The sequence below is a fragment of the Mesocricetus auratus genome, unplaced genomic scaffold (genome assembly GCF_017639785.1).
Source record: "Mesocricetus auratus isolate SY011 unplaced genomic scaffold, BCM_Maur_2.0 Super-Scaffold_6731, whole genome shotgun sequence".
NCBI lineage: Eukaryota > Metazoa > Chordata > Mammalia > Rodentia > Cricetidae > Mesocricetus > Mesocricetus auratus.
In genome coordinates this window covers 12,365,518-12,385,889 of record NW_024429185.1, presented here as the reverse complement: position 1 = coordinate 12,385,889, position 20,372 = coordinate 12,365,518, and the positions used below count along the sequence as shown (strand labels likewise).

At 41.6% G+C, this 20,372-nt stretch overlaps 1 protein-coding gene across 5 annotated transcripts in view; it reads right to left on the bottom strand.

Moving 5' to 3' along the window:
* Clcn3 (chloride voltage-gated channel 3) overlaps positions 1 to 20,372 on the bottom strand; it is a 94,712-nt gene that overhangs the window by 62,745 nt on the left and 11,595 nt on the right. The window contains exons 1-2 of one of the 5 annotated variants that reach the window (XM_005075163.4): positions 18,256 to 18,745; positions 8,266 to 8,441 (exon numbers count right to left, since the gene is read on the bottom strand). In XM_005075163.4, coding sequence (XP_005075220.1) covers positions 8,266 to 8,425 — 160 coding nt within the window. In that variant the 5' untranslated portion in view covers positions 8,426 to 8,441; positions 18,256 to 18,745. Of the gene's footprint in view, positions 1 to 8,265; positions 8,442 to 18,255; positions 18,746 to 20,372 lie in introns of those variants that run through there. The other 4 variants (XM_005075164.4, XM_040742257.1, XM_013117184.3 and 1 more) reach the window with 4 other exon arrangements.

Below are 20,372 nucleotides of genomic sequence, written 5' to 3'. Positions count from 1 at the left end.
TTAAAGACTGCTGAACCCTACCAAGTCAGTGTAAGACAGTCTTTCAACCTCCCTGCTTCTGTGTTGGTCTTAGCCAAAGCTGGCTGTCCCAACGCGCTGCATGAGACTTTGGGTGACTGTCCAGGTAGCCTGTTGTCTCTGTCTTCCTTGTACCTTTGGAAGCTGCTCACCTGCGCTTCCTGCCTACCCTAGTATTGTTATCTTCCTTCTCAGGTCTTGGACAAGGTTTAACTGTCACAGTTATTGTCCTCTCTCCCTAGATGGAAATATTAAGTCAACTTCATAGTAGTCTCTATCACATAGTCTCTATCATACCTTTACCCTAGCACTGGATATGTAGTGCATGCCAGTTGTTTTTACATTTCCTCCTCCTAGAGATACCTGATATTTGCTGTTATTGTATATAGCTTGGTATCAAACCTAAATCATCTTCTCTAGACTAAAAGGGGAATTGTTCTGACCATTCCCATTTGGGCGTGGTCACAGGTGTGGACGTGACCAGTTAAAAGGATTGAATTGGGGCTCAGAAGACCCTTTGGGTGGCAGAGAGAATCCAGGTGGTAGGGTCTGCATACTTGGAGTGGGAGCCCGCAACCATCACTTGTTTCCTGTGTAAGTTATTTTCTCCTAATAAACTCCACTTCATCTTACTGTCAAGCATCCTGACTTTCACACCCATATCTACCTGCAGGACTAAGGATGGCATATGTGACCACATCCTAACAAGTATCCTTTAGGCCACCCAATCTCTTGAATGGCCACTCTGCATCTACTTTACCTAGCATTGCTTCTGAAATTTCTCATGGAGGAAGATTTAAGAATATTCTACAAGGTAAGCTGGGTGGGTGGTGGTGGCACACGCCTTTAGACCCAGCACTTGAGAGCTAGAGAGAGGTGATGGATCTCTGTGATTTTGAGGCCAGCCTTGTCTACAGAGACACCCCATATCAAAAAAAAATATGCACAATGGATACAATGTAAATAAAAGTATAAATATCTTTAATGAAGTTGAACTTAATGGTAGATATTTGAATGCTAATCTCAGAACCTCTGAGCCTAATAACACAAATCAGTTTTGAGTTTTAAAGCTCATGAACTGTTACACAGATACAGGATCTCTAATCCAAAACTTCAAAATCCACTGTGCTATTAAATCTGAAGCTTTCTGAGCCAATATGAAACAGAAACAGGAAACTCTCCACCAGATTCATGCTAGTCACAGTCAAGGCACAGGCACACTGCAAATACAGTACAAATTATCTTCAGGCTATATGTAATAAATTAATTCTGTGTTTAAATGAGTTCCCTGCCCAAGAAATTTCATTTTATATATGTGCAAATATTATCCCTTCAAAGTTCTTTAAAAAATAAGAAACATGGCTCTAAGCATTTCAAGTAAAGAATATTCAATCTATGTTTGAGAAATGAATAAGATAATATCTGTATTCCAATCCCACATATCATACGTCCCAAAAAAATCCATTAATTAAAGCATCTTACATTTGTTTTTCTGAAATATTTTAAGGGTTTTCCATACAAAGGAAATTAAAACAATTAAGAGTAAGACTTCTTGGGCTGGAGAGATGGCTCAGAGGTTAAGACCACCAACTGCTCTTCCAGAGGTCCTGAGTTCAATTCCCAGCAACCACATGGTCGCTCACAACCATCTACAATTCAGTCTGGTGCCCTCTTCTGGCCTGCAGGAATATATCACTGTATACATAATAAATCTTAAAAAAAAATCTTAAAAAAAAAAGAGTAAGACTTCTCAACTCTCACATTCAGTTTTACACAATCTAAAAACTTCAAAGATCACTTGACACTGCCAGGTAAACATTTCAGACAAGACAAAAATATACACAGGCTCAGTCAGGCGTTGGTAGCTCACATCTTTAGTCCCAGCACTCGGGAGGCAGATGCAGGAGGATCTCTGTGAGTCTGAGGTCAGCCTAGACTACAGAACAAGTGCCAGGACAGACCAAAGCTACATAGAGAAACACTGCCTCAAAAAACAAAAACAAAAATAGACACAGGCTTATATTTAAACAGGGTAATTACATTAGCAACACAAAGCAACTGCTTATGACTAATCTGCTTAAGTCTGTGGCTACCTATGGTTCACTCTTATTCTCAGTAGTTTACTTCGCCTAGAGACTGCACTGGGTAAGAATAATTCTAAGGTTCTGCTCATGAATAGCCTTGTGCTTCATTGGCAATGGCAGAACCATATGGTTCTCTTCAATAAATCCACCCTCATCACAAAAGCTCGGCAATGAAAGTGTTTCCAGAAATACTGGAAATGTAACTGGCATGTTGCATGAATGCTCTCATAAAAGGAATATGCTTACATTAGGATGAAAGAGTTTGGCATATCCAAGCAGAAAGAACACAGGAGAAAACAGAAACAGCCTCTCGTAACAGGTTCTCTATCATTAACCAGATACCCTTTTATGACCCAATTTATATCATGTGGGCAAAGATCTCTAATGCACTTATTCTCAGAGCACTCATTCAATGATTATTACTTTTAATAGGAAAGCACGGGGCATGCAGTTGCTGACTTGCTGAAGGGTACAGAATTAGCTGCGCCAGGATGTAAATTCAGGTTTCCAATTTGAAGGCTAATAACCACACAGCAAAACATCACTGCTACTTTTCAGAGATTTTTGTTGTTGGTGGTGCTGTTGGTTATTTGTGTTGTGGGGCTTTGTCTTGGAAAACTAAACAAATACTGAATTATGAAAGAATAGTTATTCCCGATCACTTGTCCTACTATTCATTGTCATAACCTTTAGACACAGGTCCTCACAAAAGACTTTTCCTTTCGTCTGTCTGAGTTCACGATGACAAAGCCCCTAATTCTTCCAAATACCCCCTTTCTGCTGCTGTTGGGAGGATCACATCGACTACACTGAAAGAACTCTCTCTCCCTCTCTCTCTGGGACATTCGCTGCTTCCGAGACAATTCTTACTCCACTGCTGGCCCTTCAGGTATTACTTTGTTGTGGAATATTGGTTTAAGATGTGTTACACTCATTTATGCTGTGGAATATCTGTGAAGTGATGCAAGGATTACTGCATTCTTTTACGCTGCATTTGTTAAACTCTGTAAAGCTATGTTACTTTGCCTGTCTAAAACACCCGATCAGTCTAACAAAGCCCTGAACAACCAATAGCTAGGCAGGAGAAGGATAGGTGGGGCTGCCAAACAGAGAGAGTAAATAGGAGAAATCTAGGCTGGAGAGAATAGGAGGGAGGAGCAAGAAAAGGAGGTGACAATGACACCAGGGACCAGAAATTCTGTCACACAGCCAGCCAAGGTATAAAAAGAAAGATACACAGAATGAAGAAAGGTAAGAAGCTCAGAGGCAAATTTAAGTTAGAAAAGCTGGCTACAAACAAGCCCAGCTAAGGCTGGGCATTCATAAGTAAGAATAAGTCTCCATGCATTTATTTAGGAGCTGGGTAGTGGTCCCCCAAAGAGTTTAAAAATAATAATTAAAAGAAAACCAACTACATTTACTTCCCCTTGTACAACAATCTTACCAATTCAAAAGATGTATTAAAATAGCATTCACTGAGACTGGTGAGATGGTTCAGTGGGTAAAGGCACTTGTCAACAAGCCTGATGACCTTAAATTCCCACTCACCTACATGGAGAGAACTGACTCCCCTAAGTTAACCTGACTTCCTCATGCACAATAAGCCGTGCATACACGTGTGCACAATAAACAAATGTAACAAAAAGCATTTAAAAGAAAATAAATTCATTTTTGAGATATAGTATGCAGACTATCAAACTTAAAAATATATAGCTAACTTTGAGGACAAAATCCATACAAAAAACACAAATGTCTGCTTCCCCTAATGTTTTTCAAACTTCTTCCTTGCTAATACTGCCTTAATTCATTTGGTTGGTAACATACCTAATCCAGTAAAGGAATCATGACTGTTGTAACTACTCACTGATGTCATTCCCATTGCCAATGGCTGGTTTTGGTTAGGATATGTTGTCAAGTTCTAGTCAGTGACATACAAAGAAGTATACTGGTGAATTTGGTTGGAGGAAAATTACGTCATATTTTTGTACCCTGGTCCTTCCTTTCTACTTAATCCTCCTTTTGTTTGTTTTTGTTCTTGGAGACAGGACTGTGTAACAGTACTGGCTGTCCTGAACTCACTTTGTAGACCAGGCTAGCCTCAAACTCACAGAGATCCACCTGCCTTTGCCTCTCAAATACTGGAATTAAGGGTATGTGCCACCACCACCACTTGGCTTAATCCTCTTTCTTAAAAGTCGAAGTAATGGCATCATCAGCATTTAATGACAGTGGGACGGGCTGGATCCTTCCTCCTGTCTCTTCTAGTTTCTTGAGTTAATTTTACGCCCACATAAAAAACCAAAGTGCTAAAGAGAGAAAAAAGAGAATGATGCTCATTTCACCTCTTTTTTGAAATTATGAATGCATATATTATAGCTTACAACTGTCAATAGAAAAAACTCAGTGATTATAAGAAAGTAAATGGCTAATAATACACGTACTGTTTTTCTAAATCAAGGACCATCCCAGGAGGCAGCCTGGAGTGTTACTATTGTGAAAAGCAATGAAACAAAGAGGTAAACACAACAGTCTTAACCACTTTTTGTTTTGTGCCATTTCTGGGCTCATAAACTGAGAGCCCCCAGGGTGGAGACTGAAAGCTCTGTCAGGGAAAGGGCTAAAGACACCACAGCAAAGGATCTGAGAGGAGGTGGGGCGCTTCTCAGTACTCATTGTTCCCAAGGAAAGAAGCACAGGGCAAGTAAGACGCAGAGCTACGGCTATCTAAGAGTCAAAGAGAACACTGGTGTCTGCCACTGAATGCCTTCAGTAAATACAGCAGGTTCCTTAAACAAAGCAAAACAAAAACCCACACAAAACCTCAGGAGCAATGCCCTAAGAATAAAATGATCTGAGAGACCAACTAACAGAAAGCCCACCATGTTGTAAATTCTCCTGCCAGATCCTAAGTTGTATGTCTGCTGGAGAAAAATTTCAAAGTACTCTGGTGCAGGTACTGCCACCCAGCGCAGTACTCAGTTAACAATTACAGGCATTAAAGCAAAAAAAAAAAAAAAAAAAAAAGCAAGCAAACAAACAAAAAAATCCAGAAAGTAGGCAACAGAAATGAAACCAAAGATCCAGGCACTGAAATTCTCAGACACAGATGTCAAGAAATGTGATTAATATGTTCAAAAAGGCACACAGTAACATGGAGACTTCCTTAGCACACGAAATAACTTCAATAAACTGGGAATCAGAGTAAAAACAGCAAATTTCTGTAATACAGAAATTGTATATTTCGGCATGTGTATTATAGAATGGCTACACTCCAAATCTCCAAATCACCAACACTATGAGAAGGCAGGCAACAGGAACTCTCATTCAAAACGACAGACACTAGTTGGGAGGCCTGTGGCAGTGGAAACAGTATTTATCCCAGGTTTGGGAGCCCATTCCCTATGGAGGGTTACTCTCTCAGCCTAGATGGGGGGTGGAGGCCCTGGGCCCTGTCACAAATCATGTGACAGACATTAATGATCCCTCATGGAAGGCCTCACTCTCCCTGGGGAGTGGATGGGGGTGGTGAGGGGCATGGGAGGACCGGAGGGAGAGGGAACTGGGATTAGTATGTAATATAATATTGTTTTAATTTAAATAAAAATTTATTTTAAAAAATGACAGTCGGGCATTGGTGGCATACGTCTTTAATCCCAGCACTCGGGAAGCAGAGGTAGGCGGATCTCTGTGAGTTCAAGACCAGCCTGGTCTACAGAGCAAATTCCAGGACAGCCTCCAAAACAATACAGAGAAACCCTGTCTGGAAAAAACAAAACAAAACAAAAAAACCAAAAAGATAGACACTTTAGAAGACAGACACTTTAGAAGTTGCTTACACTATTAGCTGTACCTTTACCCTTTACCATAGGATTCAGCTACAATGCACCAAAATATTTACTCCAGTTAGGTGAAATATTCACATTAAAATGAATAAAAAGATGAGAAATACAGAAGAGCCTAAGCATCCCAGTGAGAAACTACCACGTGTAACTGAAATCCTAACAAGAGTAGAATAGTAACGTTTGGATGGCTAATCTTGGTTATCAACTTGACACAGCTGGAGAGAGGGACCCTCAACTGCAGAGCTGCCTCTATCAGATTGGCCTGTTGCACGGTCTGTGAGGCATTTGCTTGATTACTAATTTACATAGGATGGGCCAACTCACGCTAGGTGGTCTAAGAAAAGTGGCTGATTGAGTAAGCCAATCTGCAGCACTCCTCCATGGTCTCTGCTTCTGTTCCTGTTCCAGCCCCTGCCCTGGCTTCCCTACATGCTGGACTGTAAGCTTTAAGATGGAATAAGCCCCTTCCTTGCCAACAGCATTACATCAAAGCAACAGAAAGCAAAGTAGAACAGGGATATACTATAAAAACTGTCTGAGAAAATCCCATTTAAGTTTCTCTAATTCCTCCACCGGGGTTGACACACAGAAAAGATCACTTTACTACAAAACCCAGATGTATGCATGCTGAGGTCACTGGACAAAAAGGCACCTATTTCCGAAGTGTAAGGAGCATGGAGCCCAGCACACACCCACTGAAATACAGCTACTTGGCACACAGAGGGGACACTGTAGCCAGTACCCTGGGGCTAGCACACTTTCTCACTGGGATGCTTAGGCTCTTGTGTATTTCCCATCTTTTACTTGCTGTTTTCATTTTTATGTGAATATTTCACCTAACTGGAGTGAATATTTTGGTGCAGTATTGCTGAATCTTACAGCTAATAGTATAGGAAACTGCCAAACTATCTCCCAAAATTTCTGTCATTTTGGTTTAGATTTCAAGGTGCCTGCCTTGGTACTGAACCAATCAGTTATGCCTTTGGGAAAAAACAAATTTGAATTCTTATTCACATTTCCCAAAATTAAATACAAGCAGATTCTAGATCTAAATGTGAATGACACAAGAAGAAAACAGAATACTATCTTTGGTCCCCTCAAGTACCTGAAATCTTTATTTTTAAGCAACAGTTTGGCTATGTAAGCCAAGCCTTAGATTCTGTATCCTTGTCTCAGCATCTAGGATTCCATGTGTGTACCATCATACCCAGTTTAGAAGATCATTAACCAGAACAAAGAAAGAAACAAGAACAAAGAATGTTACTAACTACATTTCATTAGAGTCAATGACTTCCTCAAAAGATCCTACTAAGAAAATGAAGACAATTCAGAGTAGGAGAAGACATCTCCAATAAATTATCCTGACAAATCAGAATATATAACAGGATTCTATAAAATAGAGATTGATCTGGCACTTCCAAAAGCAACCTAAAAAGCCAAGTCAACATATATAAATACATTTCAACTCCCATGTCATCAAATATAAGCTTTCTGCATACACAGAAGAGTAAATATGTTTAAAACTGATAACACTTTAGTATTTGTTTTTCGTTAAGATGTACAACTAAGCTTTCACACACCACTGACAGAGATAAGCATACCACAGTGTTGGAGTATCTCTGACAGTAGCTGATGATGCTGAGACATGCACACTCTAGATTTAATCATTCTAGACTAAGTGTAACTCTGAATTACACTACTTTACCAGTACTATTAACAAGAGCTAAACTCTGCAATGAAATAGAGAGAACAGTTACACCACAGTGTATTTACAATGGAAAACTACACGGTGATGGGAGTAACCACTGCCATATGCAACAACACAGATAATCTCAAAACACAATAAAAAACACCAGAGATGAGAGTTCACACATTAAGACTCCACTTACATAAAGTGTAAATACCCACTAAATCAATCTACATGGAAATCAAATAAGAGTTATCTTTTAAGGTAAGAAGAGAAAGTTTTAGGTGATGCTCTGTTTGTTAACTAAAGGGAAATCATTTAACCTGGTTACTGCTCAGACATTCATATACCTTCACGAGTACAATATAATGATTGCATGTTTCTCTGAATTATATTTAGTATAATTTAAAATTTTGTTTCAATGTTGGAGACGTTGGAGGTAGTAAAAATATTTTAGGAAAATACTATAAGGCCACTTTTAAACAGTTGAGTTTAAGTTTTTTGAATCTACCTTGACTTTCAAAAGTGACCCCAAATGTTAGTCTCAAAAAAAAAAAATCAAAAACAAAATAAAAAAGTATACATATTGGTATATATTCATGACTACAATTCTCAGTTGTCATGCTGCACTTACCAACAGCTGTGTCACCGTCTAACAAATTGTCATCTTCAGAAGTCTGAAAGTCCATAATAGCACCTGCTCCATCTAAGAGCTCCTCATCGCTACTCGCGCTTGTTATGCTGTTGTAGCTGTTTCTATAGTAGCCTCTATGGAACAGCTGCTCAGACTCCATTGAGCTGTCTGGTTATCTGGAAAAAAGGGGAAAATGGCTTCAACATTTTCCCAACATAGAACAAAAATCATGTATTCTAACATCACCAAATGAAAGCTATGGTCTTTGTACTAAAAAGTCCTAAGTCCATCCTCTGTGACAGTGGCTCCCTCTGTTATGCTAAGTGGTGAGGGATGGTTCAGTTCTTCTTTCTCACTATGCAGCTGTCAGAAAGACTCCTCCATACAGTAGTACTGTACAATCCTGTGCAATCGGGAAGGGCTGCAGTACGCAATCACTTATGTGTGCACAGACTTGACAGGGCTTTGCAAGGAAGAGGCCCGCAAGAATGGCAGCACATGGCTGAAATTCCAAGTCCCCTGGATTTTACCTCAGGCAAGTACTACCTAATTTTTAAAATTAGCATTGTAACTTAAAAATTTTTAAACTGACTTGAAATATTCACGTATTTTTGAGCTAGGGTCAACCATTAACCAGGGAAAAACTGAAAATAGTTAAAATTTTTCATTTTTTTCAAAGCAGGTACAACCAAATTATTGTATTCATTGTTTTTACTCTTTAGATACCAAAAATAACTTCTAAATTTCTTTATATATTACTTCCGTGCTCATTATCAAGATGGGAATTTATCAGTATGATGACATACGGGGAGCTCAGCAACCACTGAGGCAGTCAAACTAGTAAGGCTTGTAGGGCAGGGTGACTACAATGCACAGTAGGCACACACACCATGAAAGAATCAAGTCCCCACACTCAACCAAGACTCAAGCTCTTAGACAATCTTGCCTCCTTAGTACTCTTCCTTCTGCACATGTAAATAGCCATCACCGTGTCTCAGCAACAAAGGTATTCAGAAACTACAGTCTGCTTTAGAAAATCAGACATTACTAAACAATAGCCATCTTTTTCAAATCAATTTATGCTACAATCCCCTAAAGATTCCTTCAAAAAACACTCCCCCATATTCTCAGCACCTAGTACAGTGATTGGAATAGAAAATGGCAATCAATACCAAGCTTCCCACTCAACTGAGCTCAAAGAGAAATGTGTTCAGTTTTCAACACATACACACCCTCTGCAATAACAGTAAACTGGCCTTGAAATAAACAAATATGGAAATAAATTACAAAGAAATATTTGCTGTTCTGCAATTTTATAAATCTTTATTTCTTCTACCATAAAAACCCTGAGTGTTAATGTATTACTTAAATCATTTGTACAGTAGAGGGCAGCTTGCATATTTCCTATAGTTTAAAGATCAGACTCCAGAGACAAAGTCTAGTGTGCTGTAATAAATTTCTAATGACCCCAGCACAAGCACCTTGTCTGCCTCTAACTTCATCTTTATACTGCAGCCAGCCCTCCACCACCACCAAAAAAAGTCTGACGAGTAATTTCTCTCCCTATTCTGTGTATCAAAATACTTGAATCATTCTCACACTTCTTAGGAGACAAAGTCCTTAACAAAGCAGAAAAGCCCCAGGCTGGCAGTCCTGCCTAGCTCAGTTGGCCTTTCGTCTGGAGCATATCCTCTTCTCTTCATCTGACTGTACTACTCATTCTTCAGATCGCACATCAAATATCCATTAACTAGCTAGCAACTGGCACATTCTTGTAGCCTCAGCTACTCAGGAACCCGACGCAGGATTGTCCAGAGGTCAAAGCCAACCTCAGGAACTTATACCATCTCAAAACATCAGCAGTAACAAAAGCACTTCTCTAGTTAGAAAACACATTTCTTTGGCACTCTTATGACACTTTGGAAAAGTACATGTACTAACTACGAGCCAATAATACAGTTTGGGAGTTATTATTCTCTCCACTTAACGGATGAGAAATCTGAGACACAAAACGTTTAAATAACTTAAACACAACCATGCAGGTAGTTAAAGAAAAATGTCTATCCCAGTACATGAGTCAAATTTTGCCTATATCAACATTTCCTATTAGTTATTAAAGCTCCCCTTCGATAGCACTGACCTCAGCTTTATGAGGTTTTATGAATTTACTGATCTTCTGATCTGGAATGTATCCTGAGGCCTACTACTGCTCAATTTTTGTTTTCTACTATATAGCCAATGGTTAGCAAAGTATGTGGTATATATATTAGGTATTCAATTTGAGTATTTTTGTTTGTTTGCTTTTTATGAGATGGTTTCATTCCGTAGCCCAGGATGGTCTACCACATAACAAAACTATTTAATTTTGATAAAGTTCAATTCACCAGTTTTTCTCCATGGCTATTACTTTTTATTGTTAAAACACAAATAGTTCTTAGACCTGTTTCCCAAAGACCCTGCAAGCAAGTAACTTAAGGGAGCTTTGTGGTTTCAGTCAAGCAGAGCTGAAGATAGTGGCTAAACTCCCAAGGTGTGTCAGTCAACTATGTGTCTCACTGGGAAGTTAAACAGAGAAGAGCCAGTCACATCTGGTGAAAGAAGCAAATGAAAACTCTCCATGTCAGCAACCAGAAAGGACCAAAGTCTCCATGACGGCAGAGGGGGGAAAGTCTAGCCATCTGTAGGTAAGACACATTCCTATCTAAAGCTTTTTTAAATGTTTTACTAGCAAGGCATGGAACTTTTCTACTGCTCACTGGTCAGGGAGGCCCCAGAGGTCTCCAGAACCTAGGCTACTTCCACTGCCCTTGGCTACCCACCATGACTACAGGATGTGTTGCTGAAGACAGCACATACTTTGGCTGCAGAACACAGAGCAATGAATCCCAACTGACCAAGAAGGTACTAAGCAAGTTACTGAGGTAGAAAAGACACCCATGGTCTTACTCAGCCCTGACCTTTCATGTTGCAAAACCAACCTGTCAGGCAAATGTGCCCACTAGTGAAGAGTGATTTTTTTTTTCTTTTAGAGACAGTGTTACTCAGTGTAGCAGTCCTAGCTGTTCTGGAACTCAATCTGTAGACTAGACTGACCTCAAACTCAGAGATCCACTTGCCTCTGACTCCTGGAGTCCTGGATTAAAGGTGTGTGCCACGATTGCCTGGCAATGGTACAACTTGTAAGGGCTAACCAAGAACTTTCTGATTAGATCTGATGCCTCCTCTGACAGCGGAAATCTGGTACTGAGTCCTCTTGGGGAGGTCAAAGGCCCAAGGGTAGAACCTGCTATTCTTATTTTGACAGTTGTGCTGTCAAATTGCCTTCAAAATATTTATATTTATACCCACATGTGCTTCTTTTTGCACTGGGCAACAATCAATGGAGACATGCAAAATTAAAGTGCTGGGACAAGAGTCTGAGTACTTAGTCCTAAACTGAAGAGCTATATTACACACACACACACACACACACACACACACACACACACACACACACACACACACCACCAAGGCATAGATGAGGAGGTAGAAATAATTTAAGAGCTGGAGGATAGGGAGGAATGCTACAAAATGCTTTCTTCTGTCTAAGATGTGGCTATCATCTCAAGAACTCATGGGAGCTGTGATTATTTGCATATGACCTGTACAAGATCATCGCAAAAGCCAAACTTTACCCCAGTATAGATGTGGTAGATGATTTCCAGGCCTCACCCCCTACCAAGGAGCTGTTGGCACTGGAAGTGGATAGTTGCTGAAAGAGAACCACTTAGTGAGGATGTTACCACTGGTAGATTCATACCATATGCAGTAGATGCCCCACCCCCACACACATATGAACAACACTAAGTGGACTCAGTAGGTGATAGACATAGATAGGACAGACACACAGATGGACGGACAGACAGACAGACAGACCATCCACCCACCCTTCGATGGACCAAATGGGAGGATAAAAAAAGACAAACATGAGGTTGGAAGGGGGAAAAGTTGGAGAGGACATGGAGGGCATTAGAAGGGGTAATTGATAGGTATGATTATATTTCACTGCATACAAAATTTTCAAAAACAAAAAACTTTTGTTTATACTAGGTCTCAATTAAAATGTGACATTTTATTGATTTCAAAATAATTGTCTAATCACAAATACAGAACAGTTAAAAAGTATCAGAAATCGATTTAACTATAAATGCAATTTTATTGTATACTGTATTTTTACAGGTCTCAGAGAGTTCAGTAAACCTCAGTATACATCAAATACTATCTTTAAGGGAGATGTAGTATTCCCACAGTAAAAAACAGAACCCAACCGATGGCACGATGTAACAAAACTCAGAGAAACAGACTATCTCACTGTGATAGATAACATGAAACTCCCTGTGGTAGTTCGAATGTTATAGGCCCCCATAAGTTCATAAGGAGTGGCACTACTAGGAAGTGTGGCCTTATGGGGGGGAAGTATGCCACTGTGATGTGGGCTATAAGGTCTCCTATGCTCAAGATATTGCCTAATGTCTTAGATCACTTCCTGCTGCCTGACTGCCCAAGATGTGGAACTCTCAGCTACCTCTCCAGCACCATGTCTGTCTGCACGCCACCATGTCCCACCATGATAATGGGCTGAATCTCTGTGTAAGCCACCCAAATTAAGTGTTTTCTTTTGTAAGAGTTGCCTTAGTCATGATGTCTCTTCACAGCAATCAAAACCCTAAATAAAACACTCTTCTCCTCCCACCCCCCCTTTTTTTTTTTTGAGACACTCTTGAGCCTCAAAAAAGCTAAGTAGGATTTGGGGAGGGGTTGCTTACCTGATTTAAAAAGAGGCAGGAACTGAACTACCAAGCTGAGACAAGGAAAATCATTTATAGGTAGGTACATGAACTTCTAATTCTGGGAAAGGCTTGATGGTCAGTATGTTTGGGAAATCTACCATACAATATATATTTGTTAACAGTATAAGTTTTTGAGAAAACAATATGAACATGAACTTGATAAGCAAAATCTATGAAATGTTTCTCAAATTTATTCTGTCAAGGAATGACTCTTCCACACCATGAAACACTTCCAACAGTCTATGGTATCAGAACCTTAGAATACTTGTAGAGGGGGCTGGAGAGATAACTCAGTAGCTAGGAGCACTGACTGCTTTTCCAGAGGACCCAGGATCAATTCCCAGCACCGGCATGGCAGCTCACAATTGTCTGTAACCAAGTTCCAGGGGATCCACACCCTCACACAGACAAATGAGCACATGAAATAAAAACAAATGGTAACATACTTTCTGAAAGACCACGTGTGGAGACGCTGACCTGGTGCAGCAGGCAGGATAGTCCTACAGCCATGCAGTGCAGAAGGAACCAAGACCAGCTGCAAAAAGCCTGATACGATGGATGAGAGCGCCTGATTAAATGGGGGCAGAGCGGGTGGAGCAGATGACATGATCCATGCTGGCCTCAGAGAAGAGGGAAGTAACAGCCAGATAAGTAGGGCACCACGAAGAAAAACTGCACACAGGGACAGCACTTGGAAAAAGTTCTGGTATTGCTTCAATACCAAATTATAAATCAGTTTGTAGATAAAATTCAGGGTAGAGTCTAGCATACTCAAGACCCTGGGTTCGATCAGACAACACGCAAGAGGCAGAGGAAGACGAATCTCTGTGAGTTCAAGACCAGCCTGAGTTCCAGGACAACCTCCAAAGCCACAGAGAAACCCTGTCTCAAAAAAAAAAGAAGAATCTTAAACCATAGTAAAAACTGAAAATATCTTTAAGGTGTCACAGAGAAGAAAGATCAATAAATCTGGATCTATTGGGAACTAGGGGGAAATGAAGCAGTAGCTCTCTTTGTCTACACAGATTCAATGAAAAGATTTCACTTCTAGAGTAGGAAAGTCAATGAAAGCAGGAAGTGGAAGAACAGAGGGAGAAGAGCAGGCAGACATGTCCGTGCACAGGTCCCCATCCCAGGACATCTGGACAGAAACAGACACCAGTCGCAGACCACTGGGAGGAAGTCCCACATTCTTTGTTCCATCTGATTTCACATTGAGGGAAAAATCTTTCTCCTTTTCCTATCAAGGGATTACAAAGCAAAGTGGAGAAGACATAGTAAACTGAAATGAAACAAAACTAATTACTAATCAATACTAGTTATTAAGAAACAGCATCAAACTGATGAGTTATTTATATACTAAAGTATAATAAAAATGTATATACTTCGGAAGAAATTTAATAACTTGAATTAACTCAGGACTATTCTAAAAAGTAACCTTTTCTAATTTTTCTAATTTAGTTTGATAGTTTCATACACATACATAACAAAGTTTAGTTATTTTCAGCCCTCATTTCATTTTCTTTCCTCTCTATCTGGAGCCCTTCTTCTTAAATAAATTAAGAGAAAAGTGTATTACATATGTGTATGTATGTAATATATATTACAACTTTTTACATTATACATATAATTTTTATATATTTATATGTTTTTATATACAACACACACATACATATAAATATGTAGTCTTTTGAGGAAAATTCCCATCTAAAATTATCAGAAAGATCACTATACAACAGAAAGTAAATGTAACCTATTGAGAATATCAGCATTGGGTAGGGTTCAATTTAAAATATGTACCAAAGTAAAATGAATCTCTCAAATTTCTTATATAATTTTTCTTAGGTGTGGTGGCACATGTATTTAATGCCAGCATTCAGGAGGCAAAGGCAAGCAGATCTCTGTGAATCTGAGAACAACCTGCTTTTGCAGGTCACACAGGGCTACAGACCATCTCTAAAAGAAATAAATAAAAGTAAAATAGAATTATTTATCTTCTTTCAAATACAGTAACTTACAACAGACACCGACATAACAAGCATCTAAAGGTTACACTATGGTTACTGATTACTACCAGAAAAATAAGCAAAATTCTAAGTATTCTCTCATTTTGATAACAAAAATGCAAAAATTTTATTCTGTGTAAGTCAAGCTTAAGTACATTATTAAATATATCCAAGATCAGTGTAAAACATCACAGTAAAAAACACGCAGCAGGGGCTGGAGAGATGGCTCTGCAGTTAAGAGCACTGGCTGCTCTTCCAGAGGTCCTGAGTTCAATTCCCAGCACTCACATGTTGGCTCCCAACTGTCTGATCTATAATGAATCTGAAGCCCTCTTCTGCCATGCAAAGTCCCCATATACATAAAATATTTAAAAAAAATTATAAAGCTAAATAGTTGAAAAACACAGTAGGATTTGTTCTAAAGAGTGGGGGACAGAACAGCATGAATAAATTGAGGAAGGGGTTGCTGATTAGATTCATTGGGCTATTAAAACAGAATTTATCACGTTCCAAGAGAAGATTATAATCTAGCCAGCTTCTCCCAAAAGTAGTATTACTTGTTATTTTTAATAATTATTGTTTACTTAACATATTGAAATTGAATCTTATATATTTTAGTTCAAAAATACAAAAAAAACTAAATAATTAGCTCCCTGAAGAATATTTCTTAAAGCTACAAATTCTTTTAAGTTAAATACTATTACTTACAAGAGTCAAGATACGAAAGCCTAAATCGACAGATACAGTAAACAAGCTCAGGCGAACACTGAATGATCTCACTTGTACATGGGATCTGCAGAGTTCAATTCTAAAGCACAGTAGAAATGGTAGTTACAAAGGGCTGGAAGGCTGGAATGGGGGGGGAGGCTGGCCAAAGGGTCAGTTACCTAGGCAATTAGTGACAGCACATGGAGCACACTTGATGAGCTGCATGCCTTCAAACTGCTACTTCCTCAAACACAAGTGTTTCTGCCACATACATGAAAGACAAGCTGACCTATGTGGGTTTGACTTAACGTTTCCACAATGTACACTTTTATCAAAGTACCACTTTGTACTCAAATATATACACATAAGTAAAATTTGAAAATTAAAAACAAGCATCAAGAAAAGGGGGAAACTGAGCATTTTTAAAAGGCAACAGGGAAAAATCCACAAATGCAAGGGTCCTAATAAGAAGGGGGGGGGTTAAAACAAAAACCCAATTGAAAAGCTGCTATGGAAGGCTGAGACTTTAAAAACAAGCAGGTTTCACTAGTTTAAGAGACCTATTCAGCTAATCTCCCAAGAATGGGAAGAACTGGTTTCCTTGGTTTCCTCCCAGCGGCAGCAAATCTCTGAGTTCCAGCAAAGCCCGAGGCTGCAGGGGGTCCTCCTTCCCTTTATACTTCACTAAGGCGCACTTACTTCAGAAACCAAAAGGAACTGCAGCTGCAACGCTTATAAACACACATGAATCTGCACAGAGACCACATAAAAGGTTATTAACATGGTAGTGCTGGGTGCTTTTCTTTTTTACAACCACACTTAGGAGAGTCTCTGCACTTGCATGTCCCTTTTATAAATTATAAATGAATGGACCTGTGGGATGTTAGGATAACAACTAAATTCTTTCTTACATTTCCATACCTATTAAGTAATCTACTTTGTGAGACTGGTGAAAACTTGAGCTAGCTCTCCTTCCCCCCCCTCCTCTCCCTCCCTCCCTCTCTCCTCTCTCTTCTCTCTCTCTTCCTCTCTCTCTCCCCCCCTCTTGTGTGTGTGTGTGACCCTAAACTACAGAAGGTATTCATTTACATGCATTATATCATAAATACAGGCGTGTCTTCTGACAGTTTTGACTACAAAGCAAGTTAAGAATTCTACGAGGCAGGGATAGTGGTCAAACCCAACAGGATACAACTTTGATATACGACCCACCACAGAGATCAAATCTGGCTTCCTGAGGTCTGAAAATTATTACCAACATGTTACAACAGGAAACAGAAAGCCTATCGCCAACATGACCTGGACAACTGCCATTTTTCTATTGCAAACCCAGAACCTTAACAAATCTGTTCTTCTGAACCATGTATATATATATATACATACATACATTCAAAACCTGGTTAACTCTTAAAGGCTTCAGGAAGTACATAAGACAGCACCATTTCCAAGTAATGGCCTAAGTTATTCATACTGACCTCTTAAAATAGTTGGAGCTGCCACTCAAAGTCTTTGAAGTAGCAAAGGGAGAGGAAGTGGTGGGCTTGGGGTTGAATGCTATCTGTAACAAATTCTGACACCACCATATATAAGCTTATTCAATTTGAGAAAGCACCCATAAATCACACCCCTGATTTTAAAGCCATATAAAACTGGGCATTAGCAGAAGCCGCACCTTTCCAGCCTGGTCAGCAACATGTACACGAGCATTGGACTTCCTGAATATCCCGAACTGAAATCTTGTTTTTCAGTAACTTACAATGGCATGTAAAACTGATCCAAAGAAAACAGTCATCTAAACTCTTCATGGGCGCAAAGTACATCTACACGGTGTCCACTATACATAAGCCACAGTGGTAGTGTGGCACAGAATTCAAGTTTGCAGAACTGAATTTTTGAATTTTATACACACACACAGAGCTATTAAAAGGCAATGTCACCATTGCTCCAATTGTCATAAACAGTCATTGTTTCTAAAGGAAACAGAAATCTGGGGCTAGAATTAGAATACACCTGATGAATATGTAATTAACTTCCTTGTCCTCTAATTTTAAAACGCCATACTTGAAATAAAGCATATCGCATGAAAAGTCCTCCAAAGTAACTTCTGGTCCAACAATCTACTCCTAACACGCAAATATTTACACACACACACACACACACACACACACACACAAAATGACTCGACATACATTAAGTCTAAAGATAGACAAACTAAACGTTACGCTAAATTTGGGCAAACTCTGTAAAATTCATAATCGTGTCCTGGCACCTAGTTCTAATTCAGGCAGGTCCTCCGAGGGTGGCCGGAGGCAATGGGGGCGATTTTAACGGGCTGGACGGCCGGCAGGTAGGGTAGGTGCCACTGTGTAAAGGAACCGGGACGCCGGAGCCTGGGCTCGCGAGCACCGCCGCCGCCGTGGCGTGACACCTGACAGCTGGCGACTCACCTCGCAGCGCAGAGGCATAGCAGGCCGGGCGGCTGGTGGCTGCGCTGCCTGGGGACCCCGCATCTGCTTGAGATCGCGCGCCAGCCACCCCGGGAGCTTCACCGGGACGCGGCTCCCGGGTTGCCCGCGTCAGTGCGGCCAGGGGGGACGGGCGGAGGGCGGCTTCGGGGAGAAACGCAGTCCTGCGGCTCCAGCGGGCCCTCGGGTCCACCTGCCTCAGCCCCGACGGGAGCCTCCAGCCTCGGGGCGCTCACGGAGGACCGCCACGGGAGCCGCGCTCCGCGCCGGGCGGCGGGCGGGGTGGGAGGTGGGGGACGGGCAGAGCCGCAGCGACGCTCTCACACCTCCGCCCACCCGGGCCTCATCCTCCAGACCAGGCGGCACCCGGGGCGCAACCGCACTGAGCGGGCGGCTCGACGATCCGGACCCGACCGGCCCTGCCCCGCGGAACTGGAAGGGAAGCGGCGGGAGGCGCGGGGGCCCGACAGGTGCGTCGCGCGCGCGCGTGACGTCACCGCGTCGACGTGAACGGCCGTTCGGCGTCCGGCCGTGCCAGCGCTTGGGGAGGCTCGTCGGCTCCTATTGGTCGGGATGGGGCGGTGGGCGTGGCCGCCAGGGGACCTGCTGGGCGAGCCGGACAGGTCCGTCCTCGGTCTTCCGCTGGCCGCCGTGGAGGAAAGCGCGTGCTTTGGCGAGTTGCTCACGTCACCCACGTCTCCGCTTTTGCCCCGCCGGCGTCTACGTGAAAGGACATCAGGCGACCCCGGCAGGGAAGGCGCTTTCGGAAGCCGGCGCTCCGCGGCATGGTGGCGAAGCCTGGCTTCTGCCCGGCCCTGCCCGGGAGAAAACCGGAGCGGGCTGAAGCGAGCGTGTGACCCCCGCACCCCAAATGCTGCGGGGACAGTAACGGTGTGTGCCACCGTGTCACCTAGCCTTGCACACCGTCACAGGTTATAAATTTAGCAAAAATACCGGGGGGGGGAGGAGAACCCTTATAAATCCGAATTTAGACATCACACATTAACGACAACATTCTCGTGAGAATCTTAGGGTGTCACGTGGTCTTACGTGCTGGGTTCCCATCCTTGTGTCACAATACACAGGAAACCTGTTCCCCGTGCCCGAGGAGCTGTTTTGTGACTCAAGCAGGGAGGTGCAAACGAATGCCTGGCCTCGGCCAGGGCTTGCCCAACTGCCCGGTGGACACAAAGGTGCAGTTTGAAACTGAGCAGGGCCTGTGGGAGCAGTACGGGTGTCGCCACTGGGTGGCAGAATTCAGACGTGAGGGGGTTGAGCGGCTCGAGTATATTTAGCATGCTATGAATGTATATTAGCGTAATGAATATTCATATCCTCGTACTTAAGGCCTTGGGTGTGACTCGGGCTCTCACTGCAGACTTGTAGCCTAGTTCTTTTTTTTTTTTTTTTTGTGGGTGGGGGTGGAAGAGCATCTAGATTTTTATTAGACAGTAGCCATAGCCAGCCATAAAGATGTTTTTCTGTTTTAGTTCTTTTATGGAAGACCACTCGTTTAAGTAGACAAGAAAATTGCACTTGTACACTTGCTCTTCTCTGCTAGTTATACACTAATTCATGAGATTGTTTATTTTAAAGTTTGTTTTAAAGTTTGTGGTGGGAAGTGCTTGTGGCCCAGCGATAGAGGGCGTCCTCGGCATACCAGGAGCTCTGTGTTCCACCTCCAGCTGGACAAAAATGAAATACTTGATTTCTGGCATCCATTCAATCACAGTAGTAGTTCTCAGTCTTCACTTTCCTCACAGAAGTTATTTTAACCGTTTCTGAATTGGACTTAAGCCTTTCTGTATTCAATCCTTAAATGTGCGAGGCTGGGTGAGCAGCGCCACATTGGACAATATATTTAAACAATGCACCGTGTGATAGCCTTGCCACCAAGCAGTTGATTACACCTGAGAATCACTTTCCTTGTGATTCTGCTGAGATTTTTGTCATTAAGTGTCTTCTTCAAACGACTTTAGTGGAAAGAGAAGGCAAGGACGTCCCGGGCGCAGTGCTGTGCGCTGTGAAATGATACTCGAAGCACGCAGGATCTTAGGGCAGTGATGATATCCAACAGGGAGTTTTTAGAGACCTTTTCC